Below are 22,975 nucleotides of genomic sequence, written 5' to 3'. Positions count from 1 at the left end.
GTGAAAGAACTGCCCTCTGTGCCCCACTTCACACCAATAACTATGCCATGTAGGTACCCAGAGAATAACATGAAAGGTGCAGGCGCTAGTCATTTTTAAAACGCTCTTGTTTTTGAGGCACTGTCCTTCTTCCTTCCATGTATGTTTCCTATATTTTTTCTTCACTCTCTCCTTCCCTGCTGTGCAGTTACCATCTTTTTTTTTTTTTTTTTTTTCTAACAGAATGAGGCAATTAATTGCTTTATTCTTCCCCTCAGTCACCATGTAACATCCCACTGAGCGTGTAACCTTCTCCCTGGAAGAGCAATGGTGCTAATCTCTTTCTCAAAGCTGGAGAAGAGGCTACAGGTACTACAGCCATGAATTCCCTGGTAAGTGGTGAGGACTGCTTGGCTGTGATGCACGGCCAAACAAGGACAGTGGGTCAGGCAATGCAGCTGGATGCGTTTAAACATCTTCATGAAGCATGAACTGGCAGAGGACCAGCGTGGAGGTTGTGTAAGGAACAGATCTCAGACACTATGCTGGAGTAAGTGCCAGCGGGAACTTGGAGAGGGATGTAGGTTTTGGATAGCAAGTACACAGAAGAGCAGAGTCCAGGGAAGGAAGCACCCAAATAGCAAGTTGGCAGGCATCCAGCATGGGTAATAAAAAAAAACACTGCAAAGACCTTGACAAATGTTTCCATCTCCTTATTTTGTCTGGTCCAGAAAACAGTGACAGTGAATAAAAAGAGTGGTTTGACAACAAAGTAAAAGAGAAAAATACATTTTTGTAGGACAAAAAGTCCACTCACTGGAATTTCTTTCCATCCACTGGGCAATTCACTTTTAAAAGTCTCAAAGCGACTCAGCTTCCATTACTTCTCTTGTGAGAACTGTGCCTGTTCTAATAAATGTCATTGCCCACAAGCTTCTTCTGGTGTAGGTTGTGCTTGCACTTCTCATTTAATCTTTCCAAAGAACACTTCTTTCTCCCATGCATGCTACGTCCTTCTAAAGACCAGTTTTGGTCTTTTTCCTTCCATCATTGCATGACTAAACAGGCAAATATATTGTTTAAAAAATCCTTTAAATCTGTTCTTGACCAATTAATTTTATTCTCCTTTTCTGAGTTTCTTTAAAGTCGTCAGTATTTTTAGAGAGGAAAACACCATGCTTAAGCTGGACTCAGGTGCAGAACAGTGTTACTAGATATCCAACATGTTGCAACAGCATATAGTAAAGATCCACTACTGTTTACAAACTCATCCTTCTGGAAGGAATCAGGTACCTTCAGTTTCCTATTAAGGGATTCTCAGCTATATCTCTAAGACACTCAGAGCCTTGCAAGAGCTGACCTTACAAATATGCTCAGCATCCTGTAGTCAGATGCAAATTACATATTGTCTCAAATTGAGGTGCAGTTGTTGATTTTTTACCCACAAAACCGACTTAAAATTCACTAATTTCAGCTCTGATTGTTCCTCAAACACTTTTGCCACCTACTGACTGTCACTCAGACCAGCATCTAAACATACCAAAACACTATCTCTCTCCTAATTGTAGCACTTTGAAAGACAAAATAACCTTCTGCATTCTAATTATTTTGTAATTCCTTTGATTGTTATTTATTCATTGTGCAAAGCATATGTGTAACTCCCACATGCCTAGTGTTGAAGAAAGTACAATACTAAATGGCAGTATTACAAATTTGCAGAAACAAATAAGCAAAGGTAGCCCATTTAAAAGCCACATTATGCAGTTCCTCAGAAATGTTCCCACCTGAATCTGGTGCAGCAATATGAGTTTTAGAATGCAAAGTCCAAATCCCCGACCATGAATCCTCTGGATCATCAGACCAAATTAAATGCCTTCTTGTATAGAGGCCTTTAAAGTCATATCTAGAGGAGGACTCGAGCATCAAATCCCTCTCAAGGCTAGAAAGCAGCCTTACTCCCTGCAGGATAGGGGAGATGTGTGGGATGAAAGAGCCCCACGACCCAAGCCCTGTGCACTGGGCAGGGACCCTCCAACAAGCAAGTTGGCAGGCAATGCAAGTGGAAGACTGTGACTAAACTCTTGCACCCTCTGGAGCTCACAGTTCTGCTCCAGGCCCTTAGCAATGTGTTTTTCTTTCTTTTTTCTTTAATAGAGACTGCAAAGAAGAAAGAATTTGTATTTCACAGTTACTGGCAAGAAGGACAACCTAGTGCCTTTTAAACGAGTGCTGCAACCTCAGCTTATAGTGATAGTGTTACCCATTTTGCTCCTACTATCTAACCTAGAGGAACTAGTTCAAAAGCCCAGTTGAGTCATCTGCTCATGAGGTGTCGTGTTGGATTTGAGTGTCCCCAGCCTGGAGAAGGCACTGGAATCTGCCTACCCCATTTCATGGGCAAATGCTTCAACCAATCTGGGATAACAGCAAAGATAACAATATTGCTAATACTATCTTCTCTGTGAATGACTTAAAAGCAAACCAGTGTGTTCTTTCCAATTTTTCAAAGGGCAGTTATAAGCTCTGCTCTCAGGAGAGGGCTCTAAGAACTGGATTAAAACAGGCAGAGGTGCTTTTGCTCATCCTAAATAAGATGCCAGATTTGCAGAGGAGAGGCAGGACTGTGGCCGTGTATTTGTCCCTGGCACTTCCTATTGTCTCTCCCCAGGCCCCTTCCCTCTCAGCATGTGAGATGTTCAGATAAGCATTTTGAGGTGTGTAATTCTCAGAGGACATCACATGGGGAGCCTTAATGTTGAACTTTTTTTTAATGTTGAGTTTTATGTTCTGCTCTGGTGACCAAACTTATAAAAGCAAGCTACTAAAAAACAGTCTTCTTACTGGATCTAGTCACAGCCTACAAGTCTCTCTTGCTGGTCTAGTCCAGAAAATAGCAGTCACAGCAAAAACGTGAAGCAACAAACGTTCTTTGTAAACACGTTTTATGTAATTAAAGCCATTCTGCACATTAAGTACATTATCTGTCTTTTAGAAACCTTGTTAGAATAATACACAAAAAGGTACAGAAAAATCTCTCTTTACCAGTCCTCCATGGAAAACACCCTTACTGCTGCTTTTATAGAAGCAGTTTCTCCTCGCCTTGTATTTAAATTGTGTAGCATTCAATAGGACATAAATTGTGGCTCGGCCTTGATATACAACATTTCTACTGGAGGTGACAGAATATTTAATAATAGATGTTTTTACTCACCTCATCAAGGTTATGCTTCTTACTTTTAATGTGCATTTGAAATACATCTTCTAATGCCCTTAAAAAAAGAATAAAAAGGAACATCAGTGCAAAAAAAAAAAAAAAAAGGACTGTTCAAAGGCCATATATTTCCAAATAAAAAATACTACTCAGCCTGTCTTTCAGATCACTTAAAATACATCCCAACTTTTCACTTTTGTTCCATCCCTTCCCCATCCCTACCATCCCTGTAAATGGATTTAAAAAATAAATTCTTAAATATTTTAAGCCTGTTGAATATTCTTATTCCAGGTGCATACGGTTTGGCAGGGACTGTGCCAGGGACAGTCTTTCATGTATATAATTCCAATTTGTTCTTCCACATTTAATATAAATATAAGAGCTCTCTGACACAATATAGTCCCCCTCTGTGTTTTGGTGGGGCCTAAGTCTCTCTGTTGCTACTGTCAAGTACTGTCCCACCACATTAACTGGGTGAAACTGCTGAGGGTACTGGGGTGCTAGGCAGTACTGCAAGCAGCCTCCTAGATTCATTTATAGCTGTTGTTCCTTTGTCCAGAATACTGCATTACTCAAAGAGGACTTTTGAACTGTCTCTAGCCAATGCGTTTTAGATGTCTGAAGGTCATTTGCATGGTGTCTTTGTTCTTGGGCCTCTTTTCAGTAACATTTAAGGCAAACACTGAAGGTTGAACTTTCATGGTCATAGTTTTGTTAACTAGGTGTATTAGGGAAAGAGAGATGCCTTCAGAAAGTGCTCTCAATATTTTTTTTTATGGCTATGACCAGCTTCAAGCAAAAGATGTACTTGTGGTGATGAGTCCTGGTAAAAATAAAGACCTGGCTGACTAGAGAAATGAGGTCTCCAGGTTCTACAATCACAACTCAGTTAAATCTAACCCAATGGTTGCATTTTCAGACATTAATAAAAAATGAAAATATCTGAAATGAGCTGGAGGGCTCAGCAGAGCTGTTTTGGTTGTATACTGTATATTTGAATTGGGAGGGCATTTATGATTTCATCTGTAGAGAAACTGGTCTAAATAAATGAAGATTTTAAACTATGTGTCTATCGTATTAATCCTGCAGCAGGTTAGCTAAGGCCATTAGTTGTGTCTTTTCTATTCTATCACAAAATCTATTTAGAAATTCATCTTTTGATTTAAAATGAAAGGCTACTATTGATTGTTTGCTTTCATTCTGGAGAGGAATTAAGTTCTGTTATTAGAGACTACCCAAGAAAACAATGGATGGTTTTTCATATATTTTTAGTAACCTTTATTTTTGAGGGAAGAGTGCACAGCCTCTAAACAACCTCCATCTAAAGTCAACAGAGAGTGGTCCTTTCACCCTACAAGCCTGAGCACAGACACCCTGGTGCTTCACAATGTTCTGAGTTGGGCTCAATGTGAACACACACACGACCCCTGCTGCTGTTGCATCATACCAGTACAAGTTTGTGTTCTATCATTTGGTTTTCATTATCTATAGAGAAAAAACTTATTTTCTGAAGGATACTAATCCTCCTGTTAATGTGGAGGCTGACACACAGTAGTTTTTTGAGGTTTCATTTTATTTTAATGTTATCTTCTTTTTAATTTTATGTATGGGCGGGCATGATACTTAGCAAACTTTTCAATGTGTGGTGAGTTGGTGTTTTTCAAATCTACCACTGTTCTTCCCAGTGTAACCAGAAAATTTACTTGTAATTTGGGCCTTGAAGTTTTTCTGAAAACTGCTATACCTAGAAGGAAGGAGGGGAACTCTTATCTTTAACTGATTGCTCAGAAAACAAACTAACCACTTATGTTAACAGCCACTTTAAAAAAAATATTTTTAAAAGAGCCTTAGGGATTTTAACTGAAATCGTCCAGATTGAAAGGGAAATATCTTGGTTTGGAGTCAGACTGAGTTTAATTGATTTTAGGGCATTAGTACCTCTCCAGAATCAAAGCACAGCACTTGACAAAGACTGAAATCTTAAACATTGGGGTTAAATCCTCTATCAAAGGAAGAGTTTCTCCCACTTAAGATGCAGGCTGGGAAATGGCATAGGAAAGGAGCACACAGTGTTGTCACTTCTAGCAGGCTTACAAACAGACCTGTGGTTTATCACAGCTCTCTAAATATTAGAAACGTGATAGATTTCTATTAGAAATGGGAGTGCGTGGTAGTGTGTGTTTGAGACAGGATGTCATGTACAGAACATGAAACCAGAAAAGGATGCTGCAGTTAGACACTAGCAGCACTGGCTGCATTTGGCTCTAGCCTTTATGTGTGGATCATTAACTTGATAGTGCATGCATCCTAAAGAATGCGATTATTGCATTTATTTATTTTGCTCTTACAGGAGGGAGGAAGAACTCTAAATACCAAATCTTGCTATGATGCACTTTGCTAGGGAAGACTCATTGTAGCTCCATGGCTGGCTAGTTCAGGATTGACTGGGAACTGGAATGAGACTGTTGTAACAATAATGTCTATCACCATACTATATAGAGGAACGAGTCTGAGAACAGGGTCAGAGAACATGATGTGTCCATGTTTCTACCAGAAGTAAATGGGAAATATGAGCCTGGCTGAAAATATTTTCTGTTCAGCTACTCAGTCTAAATCATGACTCCTATAAAGTGCAGTCACAAAAGTATTAATCAAATTAAACTTATTTTAAGTTTCACTTTAATGTCATCAAAACCAGCAATTCTTTACACTGACTGAACAATTGGTCAAAATTTTGTTACTCAAGGGAATAAATAAGCAACGCGAAGCACTTACTCTTTGTGATAACAACTTCTAATCAAAATATCATTTGTAAGATCTTGAAGAAAATGAAGATACTCTTCTTCTCTACACAAACACACAAGCTGTCAGCATCTTTCTTTCACATACACTGAATACAAGTAAGGTTTACAATACCATCCAAAAAGGTAGCAGTTTTACAGTAATTAAACTAACTCAGATAAAGAATTTTGCCAACATATCCAAAAGTGATGAATCTATTTACTAGTCTGCATTTTTTAACTATTCAGGTTTATGCTTTTTTAAATGACTGCTTTTCACAGCTCTGTTGGTCAACTCCCTAATTACTTTAATCAATTAGTTTCATTAATCAATAATATCTATGCTTTTTGTGAATAATCAGTTAAAAAAAATAGTTCCAGTGAACAAAGTGTAGGTATTAGAAGACAAATTATTATTAACATTATTTATTTATTTATTATTTACTTATTCTTAACATATTTAGCTTGCCTACAGTAAGAGGGGATTGGGTGGCATGACTCAGAAAATCTCCTCCAACTCTCTGATCCCACACTTCTCAAGTAAGTAGCTGAATCCTGTATCCCTAATGGAGTCTTTTCTACTCACAACATACGCCACTGGTAATTGGCCCTTGTCCCACGTTTTCAATTTTCCACTAGATTCATAATTTAATATTTTGATATAAAACTTAGAAATAGTTAAAAGGCATAAACAAATATTTATCTTACTTTTCTTCAAGTTGTGATCCTGGAGAAAGTGGCATTTCAGAATCAGGAATCCAGAATTCATGGTTCTGCCACAAACAAGTAAAGAGGAAAAGTAGATTTTTTAAAAAAAATTATTATCTTTGTATTAGAATTTTATATTTCCATTCAGAGCATGAGGGGGAAGTAATCTGATTTCATAACATATCAAAATCACATCATCATCATACTGAAGTGACATGCCAGCTCATGTGAAATAAATGTCTTGAGTGTCAATCACCATATAAGTAAAGAAAAAGTATTATTATTAGGTAGGTTTGTGTTAGCAGAAATGGAAACAAGCTTGTATAACCTGAGAAAAATGATGAAAATGCTATAAAGGAAATCAGAAGTTCTGACAAAATGGAAATTATTTGCAGACCTCATTCAAATAAGACAGCTTTTTCTTTAAAAGGATGTGCAAAATACATTTGTATCTTTGAAAGAAGACTTGGAAAACCAGACATAATGAATTTATCTTTTGCTGCGGATTATCAAATGAGAATAGGAGCTTCTTTTGATAATGTTGTAAAATGAAAGTTTTGGTGGTTGGAACAAGGCATGGAATAGTCCTATCTAGCACAGGGCTATCACAAATCATGCCTGTGGTGCCTTGGCTGAGCTGTGTATAAATTCAACACTGATTCTGTAAATGAGCAAGTGGACCAAGGAATTGTACTAAACCTCTCTATCATGCATTACTCTGGCTCCTGTTAAGCATCCCTTATTTTAAAAGCAATAAAATTCACTAAATCAATCTCCCATTCATCTTAAAAATCCAGGTGACTAATGGAGTGCAACTTCCAAAGTTCTGTGTGGCATACTACCGTACTGACTGTAGGCTGAGTGATTAGCACTTTGCCTGGATGCTTCTGGGCTCCAAGTTATTATTTGGATGGAGTGTAAGGCTGTAAATCAACCAAAATCTGAAATGACTGCTTGAAAGGTTAAGAGTGCAGCAAGAAGTCAGTCAAGTGGGAAAAAGCTCTTCTTTCAGAAGAGCAGATCTGTGTTGGAATACACTGTTTTTCACATCGCATAACGCCTCATTCGTGTTTCTTAGAGACCAGTTATTTTAGCTGTTCCTGTTTTATTCACGGAAGTCTGTTGATCCTATCTAGCCACACATGCTAGATTTCTCAATTGCAATCTTACTGACTTCTCACAAGATGATTTAATTTTTTGGTTTTACTCTTAACATACACTCCCAAAGCCAATGATTCCGTTGTCCTTGCAGCGTGGAAACGAGATGGATAACTTATGTGTATGAACAGTGGGCTCCATTTTTTTTCTTTGTAACAAACGGGGTACACCAACTGGCTGCTCAGAAAAGTGAACTGAATGTGGTCTCACATACACATCTTCTAAAAATCTGAAAGATTAAAAGCACAGTGAAAAATGGTTATGCCTCAAATGATATATTTGAGAGTAAAATTGCTTAACTTTTAGCTCTGATGCATAAGCAAACTAAGTACCTGTGCAACTCTCTTTTCTTTTCATTATTGATGTCTGCTGATTTAAGTGATGGTCTGCCAGGGGAGGAGCTCTTTTTTTGGGGAGGAGGATTATAATACCTATGTTTTACAAGAAAAGATTGGTGTGCTGTCTTTAAGATTCGAGGGGTAAAACGCTGCTTCTTTTCTGTGAAGTAAATTGAATGTTTGTCAAGGAGGTCCCCAGAGTATGTTTTATTAAAAGAGTTTTGAAATGCCATCTTCCTGTTGCAACTGCCTAAATGCATGCGAGACTGCAGAAGTGGTGAAGCAGGTGATCTGTCTGTAATAGAGTTGTGAACAGGAGTCTGAGACAAAGCACGCTGAGCAGTATTTTGGACAGTCTTTCTTGCAGTAGGAGCTGGTGTCAGAGTCCTTGAAGTGAGCTTCTGAAAAGATACAGAGGGAGGCTGCTCTCTCTTTGCCCTGGAACAGTTGTTCTGACCAGATGTCAAATATAGGTGACCATTTTCCAATAGTGACCACCTCACCTGTAAGTTAAAGAACAAAATAACTGACAGAAAAATTGCAAAAGCAATCCACCGAAAACAGTGTCTCCTACAAATTGATTCACCCAGAAGGAATTTTAAGAAACTGTTTTCTGTCTCAAGTGGTCTAAATGACTTGCCTAGTTTCAGGAACTGCAGTTAGGAGTAAAGCTACCCTGACACTGTGCAAGAGCTAGTTAATGAGTCCTTTTTCTAGAGTTTTTTTTCCTTCCTTCTCTTTACAAGGTTGAGGTTGCTAATGACAAGTAGTCTTGGGAATTACAGAAATTCTGTTTTGCTTGCCAGGGCCCACAGAGGGAGAATAGGAGAATTTTTCTTCCTTGGACTCTGTGCATTCTCATCTATGGTACTGATGTCTCAATGGCAATCTCACGGCCCATCTTCAATGGCATCTTCTATTCTCTCAATTTGTATGCCCGTGCAGGTGTGAGCATGACTCCATCTCATGAGCTTGAAGTCAAACAAAACCACTGTTATCCTCACAAATACCATAAGTGAAATTGTGGCCCCTCATTTTGCTATTTATCTCAGTGGGAGCAAAATTTTACAAATCAAAATAATGCCCGTGTTTGAATTGGATGACGTTCTTTATAAACAGCATCACTGGTAATCTAGTGGTAAACCCACTATAATTCTTAACAAATAGAAAGCTTTCCAGTCTAAATATAGTCTGCTGAGGAATTTTTGCCCCAGAGAGACTCTGGAATATGGCAGAATGAAATGTTTTGCAAGACTTTGTCTATTGAAGTGAGGTCTGTTGGCAGAATTTGGTGAAGAACAGACCCACTCACACTAGCATGAGGTTGTACAGTTTCTGGTATCTGGCAGAATACATAGAATTGGGATTACTTACTTTAGGGTCTTGCTTTTACCAGTAAACAGCATTCTGAAATTCAAAGGATGCTGTAAAACAATATAAATTTATTGCATTGTGTTCAGTGGGAATGCTAAGAAAATCATTGGGATTTAGTTCTCTTGAAAATATTGTGTACAGAATCATCCTAATAAGAATGTTTTCATACACATCAGCAAATTGTTTCAATAAATTCACTCAATTTATTTTTTTTTTTTTTTCTGGGCACCCATGTAATACTTTGTTAAAAATTCTAAATCCATTTGCCAAAGGAGCACACTGTGGGTTTGTGAGTGGCATGTGCACATTCATGCTGGCAGTGCAGCGACACATTTTAGTCAAATCCATGTAGCCATGACATGGGTACCTGTCATTGTAGGCCATGTAGGTATAGCAACAGTTAGATGAGAGGATAGCTGCCAGTTGGCAAAACTGAGAGTCAAATATTATCTCTGTTTGACTAGACTATGAAAAGCCACGCTGAATAAACCTGCACTTAACTGCTGTGTTACAGGCACTCCCCAGCACTTCAGAGTACACCTAACTTAAGGGGAAACTGGTCCCTTTCATATGACTCAGTACTACCTGTGTGACATACCTTCTGCTGGCTTGGAGAAATGCTTCTGGAGTTGAATGGTGAGGCAGGAAGATCACGTATAAGATCCTTCTTATATTTCTCAAGGTCTTGAATTAGTCTGTCTCTTTTCTGCTGATCCTTGTCTGTACATGTAAATATGTAAACACAACGCTTTCCAGTTTAATCAGTGGTCAAGTCATAGAGTATTACTCCACATTCTTCTTTTTGCCACTAGACTATTCTGTCTTCTCCTCTTAATATGAAGTAGCAGATAGAGAAGACAATCGCTCTGCTTTTTACAGTTGGCACTTGATGCTTCCATGCTTAGCACACATCTGAATTTGAAATAAATGCAAGCAAGGACTCCATTATATCACTCATAGAGTAAGTAATGAGCTACTGGTGGGATAAGAGAGTATGGCAACATTTTGTTTCCACCTTCTGCGTGACCTTTCCTCTACCCTAGACAGGAGCTGAGGCAGGTCAAAACAGAAGAAAAGCTGAGGCAATCTAGTAAGGATGTAAGTCTGTATACTAATAGTTGAGTGACCAAAGTCAGGCTGCCACTGTGGTCTGTGCAGACTGTAATGCCAAGAAGGTGTGCTTTCTGTATTACAGAATCACAGAATCATCTAGGTTGGAAGGGACCTTGAAGATCATCCAGTCTAACCGTTAACCTAGCACTGACAGATCCCAACTACACCATATCTCTCAGCGCTATGTCAGCCCGACTCTTGAACACCTCCAGGGATGGGGACTCCACCACCTCCCTGGGCAGCCCATTCCAACGCCTAACAACCCGTTCTGTAAAGAAATGCTTCCTAATATCCAGTCTAAACCTTCCCTGGTGCAACTTGAGGCCATTCCCTCTTGTCCTATCACTTGTTACTTGGTTAAAGAGACTCATCCCCAGTTCTCTGCAACCTCCTTTCAGGTAGTTGTAGAGGGCGATGAGGTCTCCCCTCAGCCTCCTCTTCTCCAGACTAAACACCCCCAGTTCCCTCAGCTGCTCCTCGTAGGACACGTGCTCCAGACCCTGCACCAGCTTCGTTGCCCTTCTCTGGACGCACTCGAGTAATTCAATGTCCTTTTTGTAGTGAGGGGCCCAAAACTGAACACAGTAATCGAGGTGCAGCCTCACCAGTGCCAAGTACAGGGGTAAGATCCCTTCCCTGTCCCTGCTGGCCACGCTATTTCTGATGCAAGCCAGGATGCCATTGGCCTAACTCAGGCTGAAAAGACGAGGGCAATGCTTCCGCTAGCACCTCACATCCAAAAAGAACAGAAACAGACTTTGGATCTTCTGATCTTACTGAAAATATGCTAGTGAGAGTAATAGTAAGAATAATTATTCTCATAATAAGCATTATTGCCATATATAATACGATATATGTTTATATATTATATATGAAATATTATAAAATAATATTAATACATAGGGATAAGAAGGGGATATGAGTTACCCAGGACCAGAGAGGCCCACAGGGGCATATTCACGGATAATGCAAAGCCTCTCACAATTCACCAACTTTTGTCAGAACCTTGCTTTTAGCAATGCAAACAAGAATGATGCATGACCAACATTCTTCTACCTGCCGTGTTCCTTCCAAGCATAGCTCTGAGAAAAGGGATATGCATTGTGATAGGGATATGAATTGTGATGTGAACATCACCTTTCTCTTTGTAGATGGTGTATAAAAAATATTAGCCCCAGCAGTTCAAGCTGAAACTAAGGATTCACACACAAATGTTGGTAAAGTCAGATCCACTGAGGTCTTGCAAGCTGCATATGGCTATTTTGGATTGAAAATGTAGCTCTGTCAGAATTTCCTTGCCCTATGGAGCTCTGGCACATGGTAGCACGTGCCAGTACAGCCAGACAGGCCAGCAGAGAGATGTGCTCTGCTCCTTCCCCTCTGGGTGCAGCTGCAGGTAATTCTAGAGGGCTAGCAAGGCTTCAGGTGGGCTGCTGAAAGGTGACATCTGGCAGTGTGATGTTGCTTTGGTTAATACTGACTTATTCCTGACAAAATGCATGACTGGTTCATGATTAGCCTAGGGCCCTCTTACACTGCTATTGTGGCAATGTACTAGAACTCAAGCTCACAATATGCTGCAATTTTTTTTCTAATAAGAAGCAAGTCCTCCTCCAAAGTGGTGTAATTGCAGCATGTCTCACCAGTAATATGACAGAATAATGCTTGAAACCTGGCAAAGCAGCACTTACTGGAGATTTTCTTTTGGAGGGGGAGATGCATCAACCTGAATTTAGTATTACACATTTCTGAGTTAGCAGAAGGGTTACAGGGGTTTAGTTAGTCTTAAAGTAATATTTCTTTCGGAAAAGGAATAGCTGAGACTTTTTTTTTTTTTTTAAATCCCCACCTAGATACTAAATGGTTGGCTCCTCCAAAGTTTGTGATGGTTCTTGTATAGGGCACGCCATCTCTTGACAACTCCCCTGTAAGATGGCCTCAAGGCTGTGGCCTGGTCATTGAAAAAAACAGATTTCGCTAACAGCTAAATCTGTAATATAGTCTCCCGAGGCATGTAATCTGGCTTTCCAGTCTTGCATGGACATGAGTTCATAGCATCATCCTATTAAGAAAAACATGTTGACAATGCTAAATCCTATTTGGATGACTGAGAAGCAGGATTATACAACTCACTGGAACAAATAACAAAATGTACTTGCTCAATCACATTCATACAGAGATTAATACCATTGCCTTTTATCTAGGTTTGTACAGTGCCTAATCAAAGTACCCCCCAATTCTGATTAAAGACTTTGCATTCTGCAGTCCTATGAAAAACAACAGACAAGGCAGCTTGCTGTAGTGTCTGTGCAACAGTACCACCAGTCAGGATGCCTGGCTGCTTTCATGGCAGTGCCAATGACTTGTGAGGCCTTGGAAAGAAGTGACATTTGTGCCTCTCTGCTCTTCTGCATGTGCCGTCTGTCTGTGTGCAGGTGAGGCAGGACAACAACTGTCTACCCAAGTCACGGCTGAGCCTTCACCAAGCCTTGCCAAGGACAAGAAAATAAAATGTTTCAGGTCAAAGAGCCACAGGTTTAAAACAGATTTTGTCTAGTATTTCACTGATATTTTTACTATAAATATGGGTTATAAACATGTCATGTAGCATTAAGCCTATTCAAATAAGTACTATTCCACTGTATTATAGCTTTATGTTTTGAGTAGTTAGCAAAAGTTCCTGGGCCAGAATGTCTCATAGCAACTCTCCTTTCCCTCTCCTAATAGATGCCAGGTCTCATTGCCCAGACTGTCGGGTTTTGTATGTGCCTCAGCCATGTGAGGCAGACTGAGGGGTCCTGCAGCACATCCTGGTTTGCTGACATGTCTGCTAAGGGGTTTACATGCCTCACCATCTTCTAGCCCTGTTCTCTCCAGTTTCTCTTTTCTCACTGCTATTCTTTCTCATTCACATTTTTCCCTATGCACCTTCTCATGATTCCAGGGCTGCTGAGTCTTGCCTACTCCCAGGGCCCATCAGCTGCCAGTAGTGCTTCAAGCTGCTTCCTTTCTAAGCCACTTTCCTTCCTAAAATGACCTTGCCCATGGTGACCTGGTATGCTACCCAGATGTATGAATGAAGGGGCTAAGAGTGGAAGTCATTCTTAGGTTTTCAGGGCATGTTGGCTTTCACATGTGTTCCTTACAGATCTGTTTGAAAGTGAGCTGTGACCATGCCACACTGAGCAGCTTGGCCCAGCCACATGTACTGCTCATTGGCAAGAGCTACACAGGGAGAAAAGGATCACCTGACCGTTCTGTCTTTCTCCAAATATTTTCTAATAACAACTAGCAATGACCAAGAACAAGAAGGAAAATAACACACAAACTTTCTGTCCCAAATGATAGGTGTTTGGGGATTTTTCTTTTTCTTTTGGAAAATGAAAAAATTAGACATCCCTTGCCTTCTGATCTCATGTCCTAGCTGAAGTGTTTAAGAACCAGCTGTATTTCATGGTTAAAACCATAACTGGGAATAATTACTGGAGGGGGGTGGGCAGGGAGCAAGGTTTCACCTATAGAAGCATATCATGATTCAGTGTGTCACATGAATCCTCTCAGGACATGACTATTTTTATTCCTGCAACAGCCAATATCTCTTGACTGCCTTTTTGCTGCTTCCCAGGGAATAGAAACATGTGGTATGGCCAGTCTGCAGTTATTTAGGCAAATGTATTCAACAACCTTTGTGTTAAGCTCATTTATTTTCTAATTTATCATCCTTCCTACTGTGGCAGGTGTTAATTTATCAGTGCTATTGTACAAGTTCACTGATACTTGTACTGGTGTCTGGTACTTGTCAGTGTGACAAAAGTACACAAAATAAAAGAGATTTAGTTGAAATCTGGTCCTTTTAAAAACACAGGAAGATTCAGATACTATAGCCCCCACTCTGTTCTCCTGGCAGTTCTTGTTACTTGCCAGTTAATAAAACATCTTGTCTCTCCTTTGCTGCTATGTGAAAGGCCCATGTACAATGAGTGGACACAAACTTACTCGACATAGTAGGAGCAGTTCAGCTGGTAAGACCGGTCAATCAGAATGAAACAAACGGAACCATTTTTTAAAAAATTTTTATTTAAAAATCTAGTGCCTTTCAGTTCTATTTATCTTTATCTTAAATAGTAAGAAGAGCTGGCAAACACCTTAGCCTGATTCCACAGCTGCCTCCTAAAGCAGAAGGTTATTTTCAGGTCTAAGAAAGAACATTATGGCCCAAGTATGAACACGGGATATAAAGCCGGAACAGGCTTCCCCTAAGTTGTTTACCAGATGTTATAAAACTCAGTGATTATAGTTAGAAATAGAATCCACACCTTGGCTCATGCCTTCAGTTTTGGCTCAGAGTGGGAGTTCTGGTTTAATTCCTACCAAGTGTTTTAAGAGAGTTGGCTGATGTTTAACTCCTGGTGAGTTTTGAAACAACAAGGAAGTTTCAAAGGACTGCAGGGAAAAAAAGAAGAGCAAAAGTGGTAAATGAACTCCAGGATGATATCAGTCCTGAGCATAACAACTGAATGGCTGTTACAAGACACAGATAAAGTAAATAATGTGAGCAACACCAGTCAAAAAGGTTTTAAAAAAAATCACCATGATAACTTGATAAGAAAAAAAAGAGAGATTCTGATTGTGGTTGAGTGAGATAAAGGTGTTGGTTTAAAAGACTTCTGTAAGCTCCCTGGCTTTGTTCTGCATGACATTTTGACCAAGAAATTAGAACACTACAAAATTACATGTGTTTACAAAATGGCTAACTGGCAGATCTGAAAATGTAATTAGAAGTGAGGACTCCTTGCAAGGCAGGTGTTTCTAATGCAAGGATCATTTTTGATATTGTGTTATTAACTTCTTTCAGTTATCTGAAAGAAAACATAAAATCTTTCCTCCTAAAGCTTGACCAACTACAGCCGGGGAACTTGTGAATAATAAAGCAGTGGTTTACTGTAACAAAGTGATCTGCATTGCTCGACAAGGTAGAGGTAGGCAAGCAGATGTAGTCAAGCAGTATACTTTTCAGCATGGGTAACAGAACATCTCTGTTCAGAAAATGCAGACTCTTACTTAAAGGTGAGTCTTATCGGGGAATCAGTGTTGCTGAAAAACCTTCATACCTTCTCCTAGACAAACAGCTGCCTGTAATTTCCCACAGCGACAGTGTAGCCAAAACTAGTGTAATATCATTGCCTATAAAGAGTGGAAATCTCAAGTGTAAGTATAGTGAGCCTTTACTGCAGTTGCCTTTGACAGATGGATGGTTGCTGCTGGAATTATATATCCTGCTCTAAAACTTTGCTACTCAAGAAGCATTTATAAATTGGGTGGGATGTAGAGAAGATCCATAGGAACGATGAAGTCTGGAAAACACTCTTCATGGTGACAGATTTAAGGAGCTAAATGTACTTAGTTACTCAAAAGGATGGTTAAGAAGTAACTTTATTCTAGTTTACAAGCATCTACAGAAGAAGAGAAATTAAACAATACAGTTTGTCAAACAAAGATTTACCAAGACTGGACAAATTAATCCTAAAAGAAAGGCATATGTTCCTCATAGCAAGGTAAGTCAGCCTTTGAAACAGTTTAGTGAGAAGTGGGATGTAAATAAATAAGGTTTGGACATCTAAACCCTTTCCCCCCAACTCTGTAAAACAGCAGTGAATGGAGAGAAGACTTACGGAAAAAACAGGTATGTAACTGCAGCAGTTTATTCTTGCTGTGTCTATGGAATTCTGAGATACGTGTCAGTAATCATGGATCACCTATCATCTTCTGTGAAATTTCATTTTTTCTCAATTTTTGCTGCCATTGTTAACTGATGTAATCGCAGAGTTTTGGCCAGTGCAATACAAAGGGATACGAGGACAGTTACTCACAATGTTTGCATCTATGGGCCAAATACCACAGTCTGCACTGGTGATAGTTTGTCTGCTGTGGGGACTGCTTGTTTTGGCATTTCAGAGCAAACAAGACCATTCCTTCAGCAGAAACCAGTGGCAAGTGAGGCTCAAGTGCTTAGATTTGATTTCAGATGCTCTTTGCCATGCTAGCTATCATTATGAAAAGCCTATGTTGGCACATTAATCTAGAGCACATGGGTGTTTTTTAAGCCCTAAGCTCTGGTTCAGCATTATTGGTTTTCAACAGTATTGAAATGCCACAACACTATCAAGTGAGGGGATAGCAGCAATTTTATAGGGAAAGAAAAGTCTGTGAAATGTCAGATATGCTCAGGAAACATTGCTGAGCGACACTGTCTGTTGTTGTTTGCCATGTTGTTTTTTAATCCCATGCTAAATTCTGCACATGTGGGTGCTCACGCTGACATTAACAGGAATTTCTTCAGGAGGAAGGCGAGAAGGAATCAGCTCTCTGTAATAAACCACCCAGTCCAGCAATATTGAACTGCTTGAAATCTTTGGCTGTAACCCACATCTGCTGTGACTGGTTCTGCCTTACTAACAAATTCATGGACATCAGTGGAGCTGACAGCACTTGACACAATTCCTTCATAGAGCGCATCAAAATTAAGAAAGAACACATTCTCTTCTCTTATTTGAGCAAAGACCAAATTTAGCATTTGTTTTACTTATGTAGGGGAAGTAGTCTATTTTTCTTAATCTTTTAGTGAGTATAAATAAGATATATTCAAATGGTGAGGTTCACAGCCCGGTAACTACCACCTGTTCTTAACCTCTAAGTACTCACAACTTCCTGCATAAGCAAGTAAGAGCAAACTCTGACACTTAGAGCATCTCCCATTCTTGCAGCCTGTTTCTCATCTAAAGCATGTCTCAGCACATTTCTGATACAAAAGGCCAGACCTTCCTCCCTTCCTTGTGTCAGTACAGATTTACAAAGGTAATTTATACTGTGAAAAGGTGGTCCAACAGAAGAATATATCCAGCATTAGTGCTTTTGATTTTTTTTAAGATTCTAAAAATTACTAAAAATTGGTCAAACCTCTTTAGCCAAGCTACAGATTTTTGTGTCTTACCTGAAGCTGAGAGACAGCAGGTGGAGGGATGCTCAGTTGTCAACTCTCCTTTATGCCAAGGAGCAATCAAAAACTTTTCTAGAATTTCTATTACTGGCAAACAAATTTTCCTACAGCTAAGTCACTTGTTATTTGAACTGATTCTATATTTTGTGGTGAAAAGATATTGTTGGTAAGACCAGAAATAGAAGTCATAACATCTGTCTGCAGATCACTGACAGGAACGCACAAGCCTCTAGAGGGATAACGGCACTTTTTTTTACACTGATACTGCACGAAGGTATTCAAAAGGAGGAAAGGAATTCCAGAAGTTGGAATACAAGAGAAATGTCAAGATGCTTCATCCCTGTTTAAAGTACTGATTGATGGCTGACATATGTTGTTTTCTCCTTTGGCAGCGGAGTAGGAATGCAAAGTTAAAACAGTCAGTGCACAATTGTTATGACAAGACTCCTGCTCTCTGCATCCTCCAGTAGCTCCCACTACCTTCTTCCTCCCCTTTTATGAATACTCCTTTCAACAGCATTGGCTCTGAAATTGATGGGAAGGATGGTTTTGTGATTAAAGCACTGTGATAGGACTTAGAAAACTATCATTTAATTCCCAGCTCTACAACAGGCTCCAGTGTGATCACAGGTATGTTAATTAATCTCTGGTGTCTTAATTTCCTCCCTGAAAAGAGGATGATAGCACACATTTACTCTGTTCTAGCTGGCACATCATTTTGGGTGGATATCCCCAGAAGATGATCTTTAAACTGTGCAGTGGCTACCATAAAGGAACTCAGATCCTAAACGGAGCTGCTAGCATAGCGTAGAATTCAAAGTGTGAGAAAAAGAATTTATGAACCAGACTAGTTGTTTAATCATTGATAGCTGAATGATGCAGTGTAGTCATACATTTGATATTCCCTTCACTGCAGCTCCCTTGTAACGGTCATATACACATTTATTTTTTACAGACTGCAAAATTTATTATTAAAAACCATCTCACTAATGCTCCATAGACTTGCAATGATAGAAAATTGATGTTTGCATATATAAACACATTAATTTCCACTGATTGCTAAATGATCTATTCAATTGCCTAAGATTAGTGACAACTAAGATCCTATATCTGTAAGGATAAAATTATGTTTATATAATTGACTGTATAGATTATTCACACAAACTGTAGATAAAATGCTGCAATTCTGTATGTCTTTGCACTGTCTGGAGAAACAACTTGTTCTTTTTCACAGGTGTTATGGTCTTGAAAGTCACAAAGCAACTTCATTTGAAACTGGTTAAAACCTGAATGGAAATTATTATTTTGACTAATGTCTGTCTCATGCAGAGAATTAGAAAGTGAAAAACACAGATTATAAAAAGACCACTATGTGCCATATCTAAGCACTTAAGTACTCTGCTGGTACAGAGAAAAATAAAATTCCTCTTAAAGAAAGCTACTATTCCTTTTTTCAATTACTAAAGTATGTGTTTCTGCACACACTTGTGTGTGCATTTGGGTTTCATATTTATAAAAATGAGTCACAACACGTGGAGTAATTATATGATCACCACTCCGTAAAAGGCGAACAAGAAACAGTCACATGGTCTCATGTACTTACATATAATATTACAGGTAGTATAATATTACTTGTAATTCCTTTTGGGTAAATGTATGTACTGTACTCCTAAAAGAGTAAGGGGATTGTGCAGAACACGCGATTGTCAGAATAGCTCATCTTGCCATCGTAAGCGGTTGACCTTGGCTTGGTAATCAAATCATAGCTCAACAGAGAGGAGAAGGAATTGCTTTGTCTTAAGACCAAGATCATGGAGACCTAGAGGTGTGCCCAGAGAGCCAGATTTACTTTAGGTCTTCATTCAGGAGCTTCGTTAACTTGAGCAGAATGAGCCTGACGCACCTGGCCACTTCCTACCACAGCTTCACCATGCTGGTGTGCTTATTTTGCTGGACTGCTAATGGAAGCAGAGCAGATACTGCAAAACTAGGAGAACAACAATACATGAGAGGAGGCCTTGGTGGAGTCGATCTCATTCCTGGAATGGGAGAATAGGAAGGGAATGAGGGCAGGGTGCCCTGGACCACCACGCTTCCCTGGAGTGGTGGACTGAGTCTGTGATGGAGCCAAAGAGCTGAAATTTAGTAAGGGATTTTCAGAACTGCAGGGCCAACTAACGATTTGGGTGGCTCATCTTCCTGTATGAAGTGTAGCTTACCTTTATGGATTCCCCTGTTTAAGGCTGGTTTTGATTAATCTTTCATGAGTGTTAAGTTTTTCCTAGTTTCCTGCCAGCTCTTCTGGGACAGCTTCATATTCACATCAGCCAAGGTTTCTGCTCCTCTTACTGAGCTGATCAGTCTCAGGAGATCTGACTCAAACTTGGGCTCTGTGAATCTGGGGCAGAGCATCATAGTATCATGGAAATAATGGTTGGAAGAGACTTCTAGAGCTGGCCATGGGAACACCGTCTTATGTTTCCAAGGTCTAAGAATGTAATTCAGCTCCTTATTCTTAATTAATTGTTAATTATTAATCCCTAATAACTAAGAAATTTGGAAGACTTACTGGGTGCCACCGGTATGTTTAAGTCTCAGGCTCAAGGCTGTATAAATAAATAAGGTATCTGACTTCAAACAAAATTATTTTGAATTTTCTCCTTTTTTTGAAATCGTAATGGATTTTTTTTTTCCCCTGGAACTTTCACATTTCTATTGGAACAGAAATTCTTCTATTTGATTGTTAAGACACTCTTCTGAAACCTGGTCACTGGCATGTTCAGCAGCACATCTTATGTCCTTTCCATACTCATTAGATGCTCTTTCTAGCAAATGTGGCTTCTGCTTAGAATAAGAAATGTAAATATCCTCTTAGTCAGACATTTTCCACACTGGAATGGCCAAGGAATCACTGTTTTCACAGTAGTTTCATAAGTAATACTGCTCTCATGACTTTTAAAACATCTCTGCTTAATTTTATCTCCAGAAGAACACTTATGATGATGAAATATATCTTCCATATTCTTGATCTCTGATGCATGTCCAGCTAATATATCTAGTTTTAAGGCAGGGGACAGATACATGTTTCCATCCTTTGATGAGAGCTGAAAAATGGATCATGATTCTTAGTATGAGAACACCAGAGATGCAGTCTTACTGCTACAACAAAGCCAGCTCCTTGTTGGAGAGAAAGGACTGCTCAGGAAGCTTAGTGTTAGCTGTTTCTCCCTAACTTTTGTCATAAGTTTGTGCAATTCAAACAGCATTTCAAATGTTACTCTGACAGTAAAAAGACGCAACTATTATTTCACCCTGGGATCCAGTGAGAGGATGTGTGGGAATGGTTCAAAGCTGTGCCAGGGGAGGTTTAGACTGGACATTAGGAAGCATTTCTTTACTGAGAGGGTGGTCAAACACTGGCACAGGTGTCCTAGGGAGGTGGCTGATGCCCCAAGCTTGTCAGTATTTAAGAGGCATTTGGGCAATGCTCTTAACTTGGCCAGCCCTGAATTGGTCAGGCAGTTAGACTAGATGATTGTTGTAGGTCCCTTCCAACTGAAATAGTTCAGTTCTATTCTATTCTATTCTATTCTATTCTATTCTATTCTATTCTATTCTATTCTATTCTATTCTATTCTATTCTATTCTATTCTAATTCTAATTCTATTCTATTCTATTCTCACAAACGGATGAAAGCTGGCACTTGTAATGCTTTATAAACCATATTTAAAGGTCATTAAAATATTCTTTTTATATGAAACTCAACTAATTCAGTGACACAACCCAACTGCAATATTGGTATCTTCATGAAATATATCTAAACCAGCAAAAAGCCCAATGAAGCACCAAATTTAAAACAGTGCCCTTCTAAACACTAGAATTGAAAATCCAAGATATTCCTGAAGACATTCAGAAGAAAGTTGTATACATTGCACGTCTCCCACTTTGCCTATACAGTTCTTAATCTGAAGTGCAACAATACAGACAGTTTGTGAAATGGTGCATTTTCAGATTGTCAAAAAAGCTAATTACTTACAGTGTTTTATCTGCAGTACATTTATTCTTAAAATGAAATAAAGTATTGCACACTGTATTTTCCTCTGTCTTTTCAGAGCTGATCTTTGTAGCTGTTTGAGTTTTTCTCTTTAACAGGTTTGTATATGTTTGCATCACTACCGAGTGACCTGAATTTTCTTCTTGCAACCTACCATTGAAACACGTGATATCCAACACAGATCATACATTTGGAAAACGAGGCTATACCTATCTGAGTGTATGGACTGAGAACAGGTAAGAAATTATACTGCATCAGAATGTGTATCTGTCAAGCTCTGACAAATTTCAAGGTTTTAAAAGCACACCACATTTAGTAACTAGTAATAGCAATAGTGGGAGATTGTTGTGGGAGAAAATTTTACATGAAAAGAAGAAAATGCTGTAATCTTGTACTAAGAAGAAAATTAGTTTTGCCCTATTATTCTAGTAGGCTGGCAAAACAGCCTTCATTTATTTTGTGTCTTTGAATATACAAATGATAAACAGAAGCCTATTTTTGTAGGCATAAAGTCATTTTATACTGCTCAAATTATTTGCACATCAACCCATTAGCAGCAACTGTACCTCCATTCTGCTACTGCCCTACTTAACACTTCTGAAGACATAAGTTCTGATGCACCTTTTCATCATGACTTATAAATTTTGAGTTTTATCCATTGAGGGATAAAACTTCTTTTGCCAAGACAGACATTTCTGGAGCTAACCTGTCAGAGAAAGGACTTAGCTGGTACATAGTATCTATTAGTGAAGATAAATATTAAACTACAAAGGTGCTTTGCATTTCCTCAGTGGTCTACTGACAAAAATGATATTGGGTCCTCACTTTCTCTGACTGAGAATCTCATGTTACGGCTTCTGTGTGCACCAGGAGCCTTGTACTCAATGTGGGCTTCTAAATTAACAGCAGCTCCACCCAACAGTACAATCCTGCTTAGCTGTGTAAGATGAATACCTTCCTAAGAAAGCATTATAAGAAACACAGATAATGTTTCCCTCTGATACATCATCTAGGAAAACTTGCTATTGTAGCTAACACAGATAGCTGAACAACTTCTGTGTCCTCTTGATCTTCTCAAGTAGGTGAGATTCTACTCATGTACTTCTATGCCAGGATCACCTCTCTGTCAAACTAACATTTTCAGAAAGCTTTCTGTGGCACTTCTTTCTGTTACTACAGCATTGTTTTCATAAAGTGATTTATCAAAGATACTAATTTTAAAATTATTATATAAAAGCACTGGAAAAAGAAAAACATACTGCT

At 39.1% G+C, this 22,975-nt stretch overlaps 1 protein-coding gene across 1 annotated transcript in view; it reads right to left on the bottom strand.

The window, feature by feature from the left end:
• LOC141921603 (spermatogenesis-associated protein 7 homolog) overlaps positions 1–22,975 on the bottom strand; it is a 39,450-nt gene that overhangs the window by 7,526 nt on the left and 8,949 nt on the right. Inside the window, exons 4-9 of the mRNA XM_074820527.1 lie at positions 10,147–10,268; positions 8,169–8,677; positions 7,897–8,065; positions 6,679–6,743; positions 5,966–6,037; positions 3,191–3,248 (exon numbers count right to left, since the gene is read on the bottom strand). Of these exons, the coding sequence (XP_074676628.1) occupies positions 3,191–3,248; positions 5,966–6,037; positions 6,679–6,743; positions 7,897–8,065; positions 8,169–8,677; positions 10,147–10,268 (995 nt within the window). The remainder of the gene's footprint in view (positions 1–3,190; positions 3,249–5,965; positions 6,038–6,678; positions 6,744–7,896; positions 8,066–8,168; positions 8,678–10,146; positions 10,269–22,975) is intronic.

The sequence above is a fragment of the Strix aluco genome, chromosome 3 (assembly GCF_031877795.1).
Source record: "Strix aluco isolate bStrAlu1 chromosome 3, bStrAlu1.hap1, whole genome shotgun sequence".
Classification (NCBI taxonomy): Eukaryota; Metazoa; Chordata; class Aves; order Strigiformes; family Strigidae; genus Strix; species Strix aluco.
The sequence above is the reverse complement of the archived record's forward strand: the minus strand, read 5'-3'. Positions and strand labels throughout refer to the sequence as shown.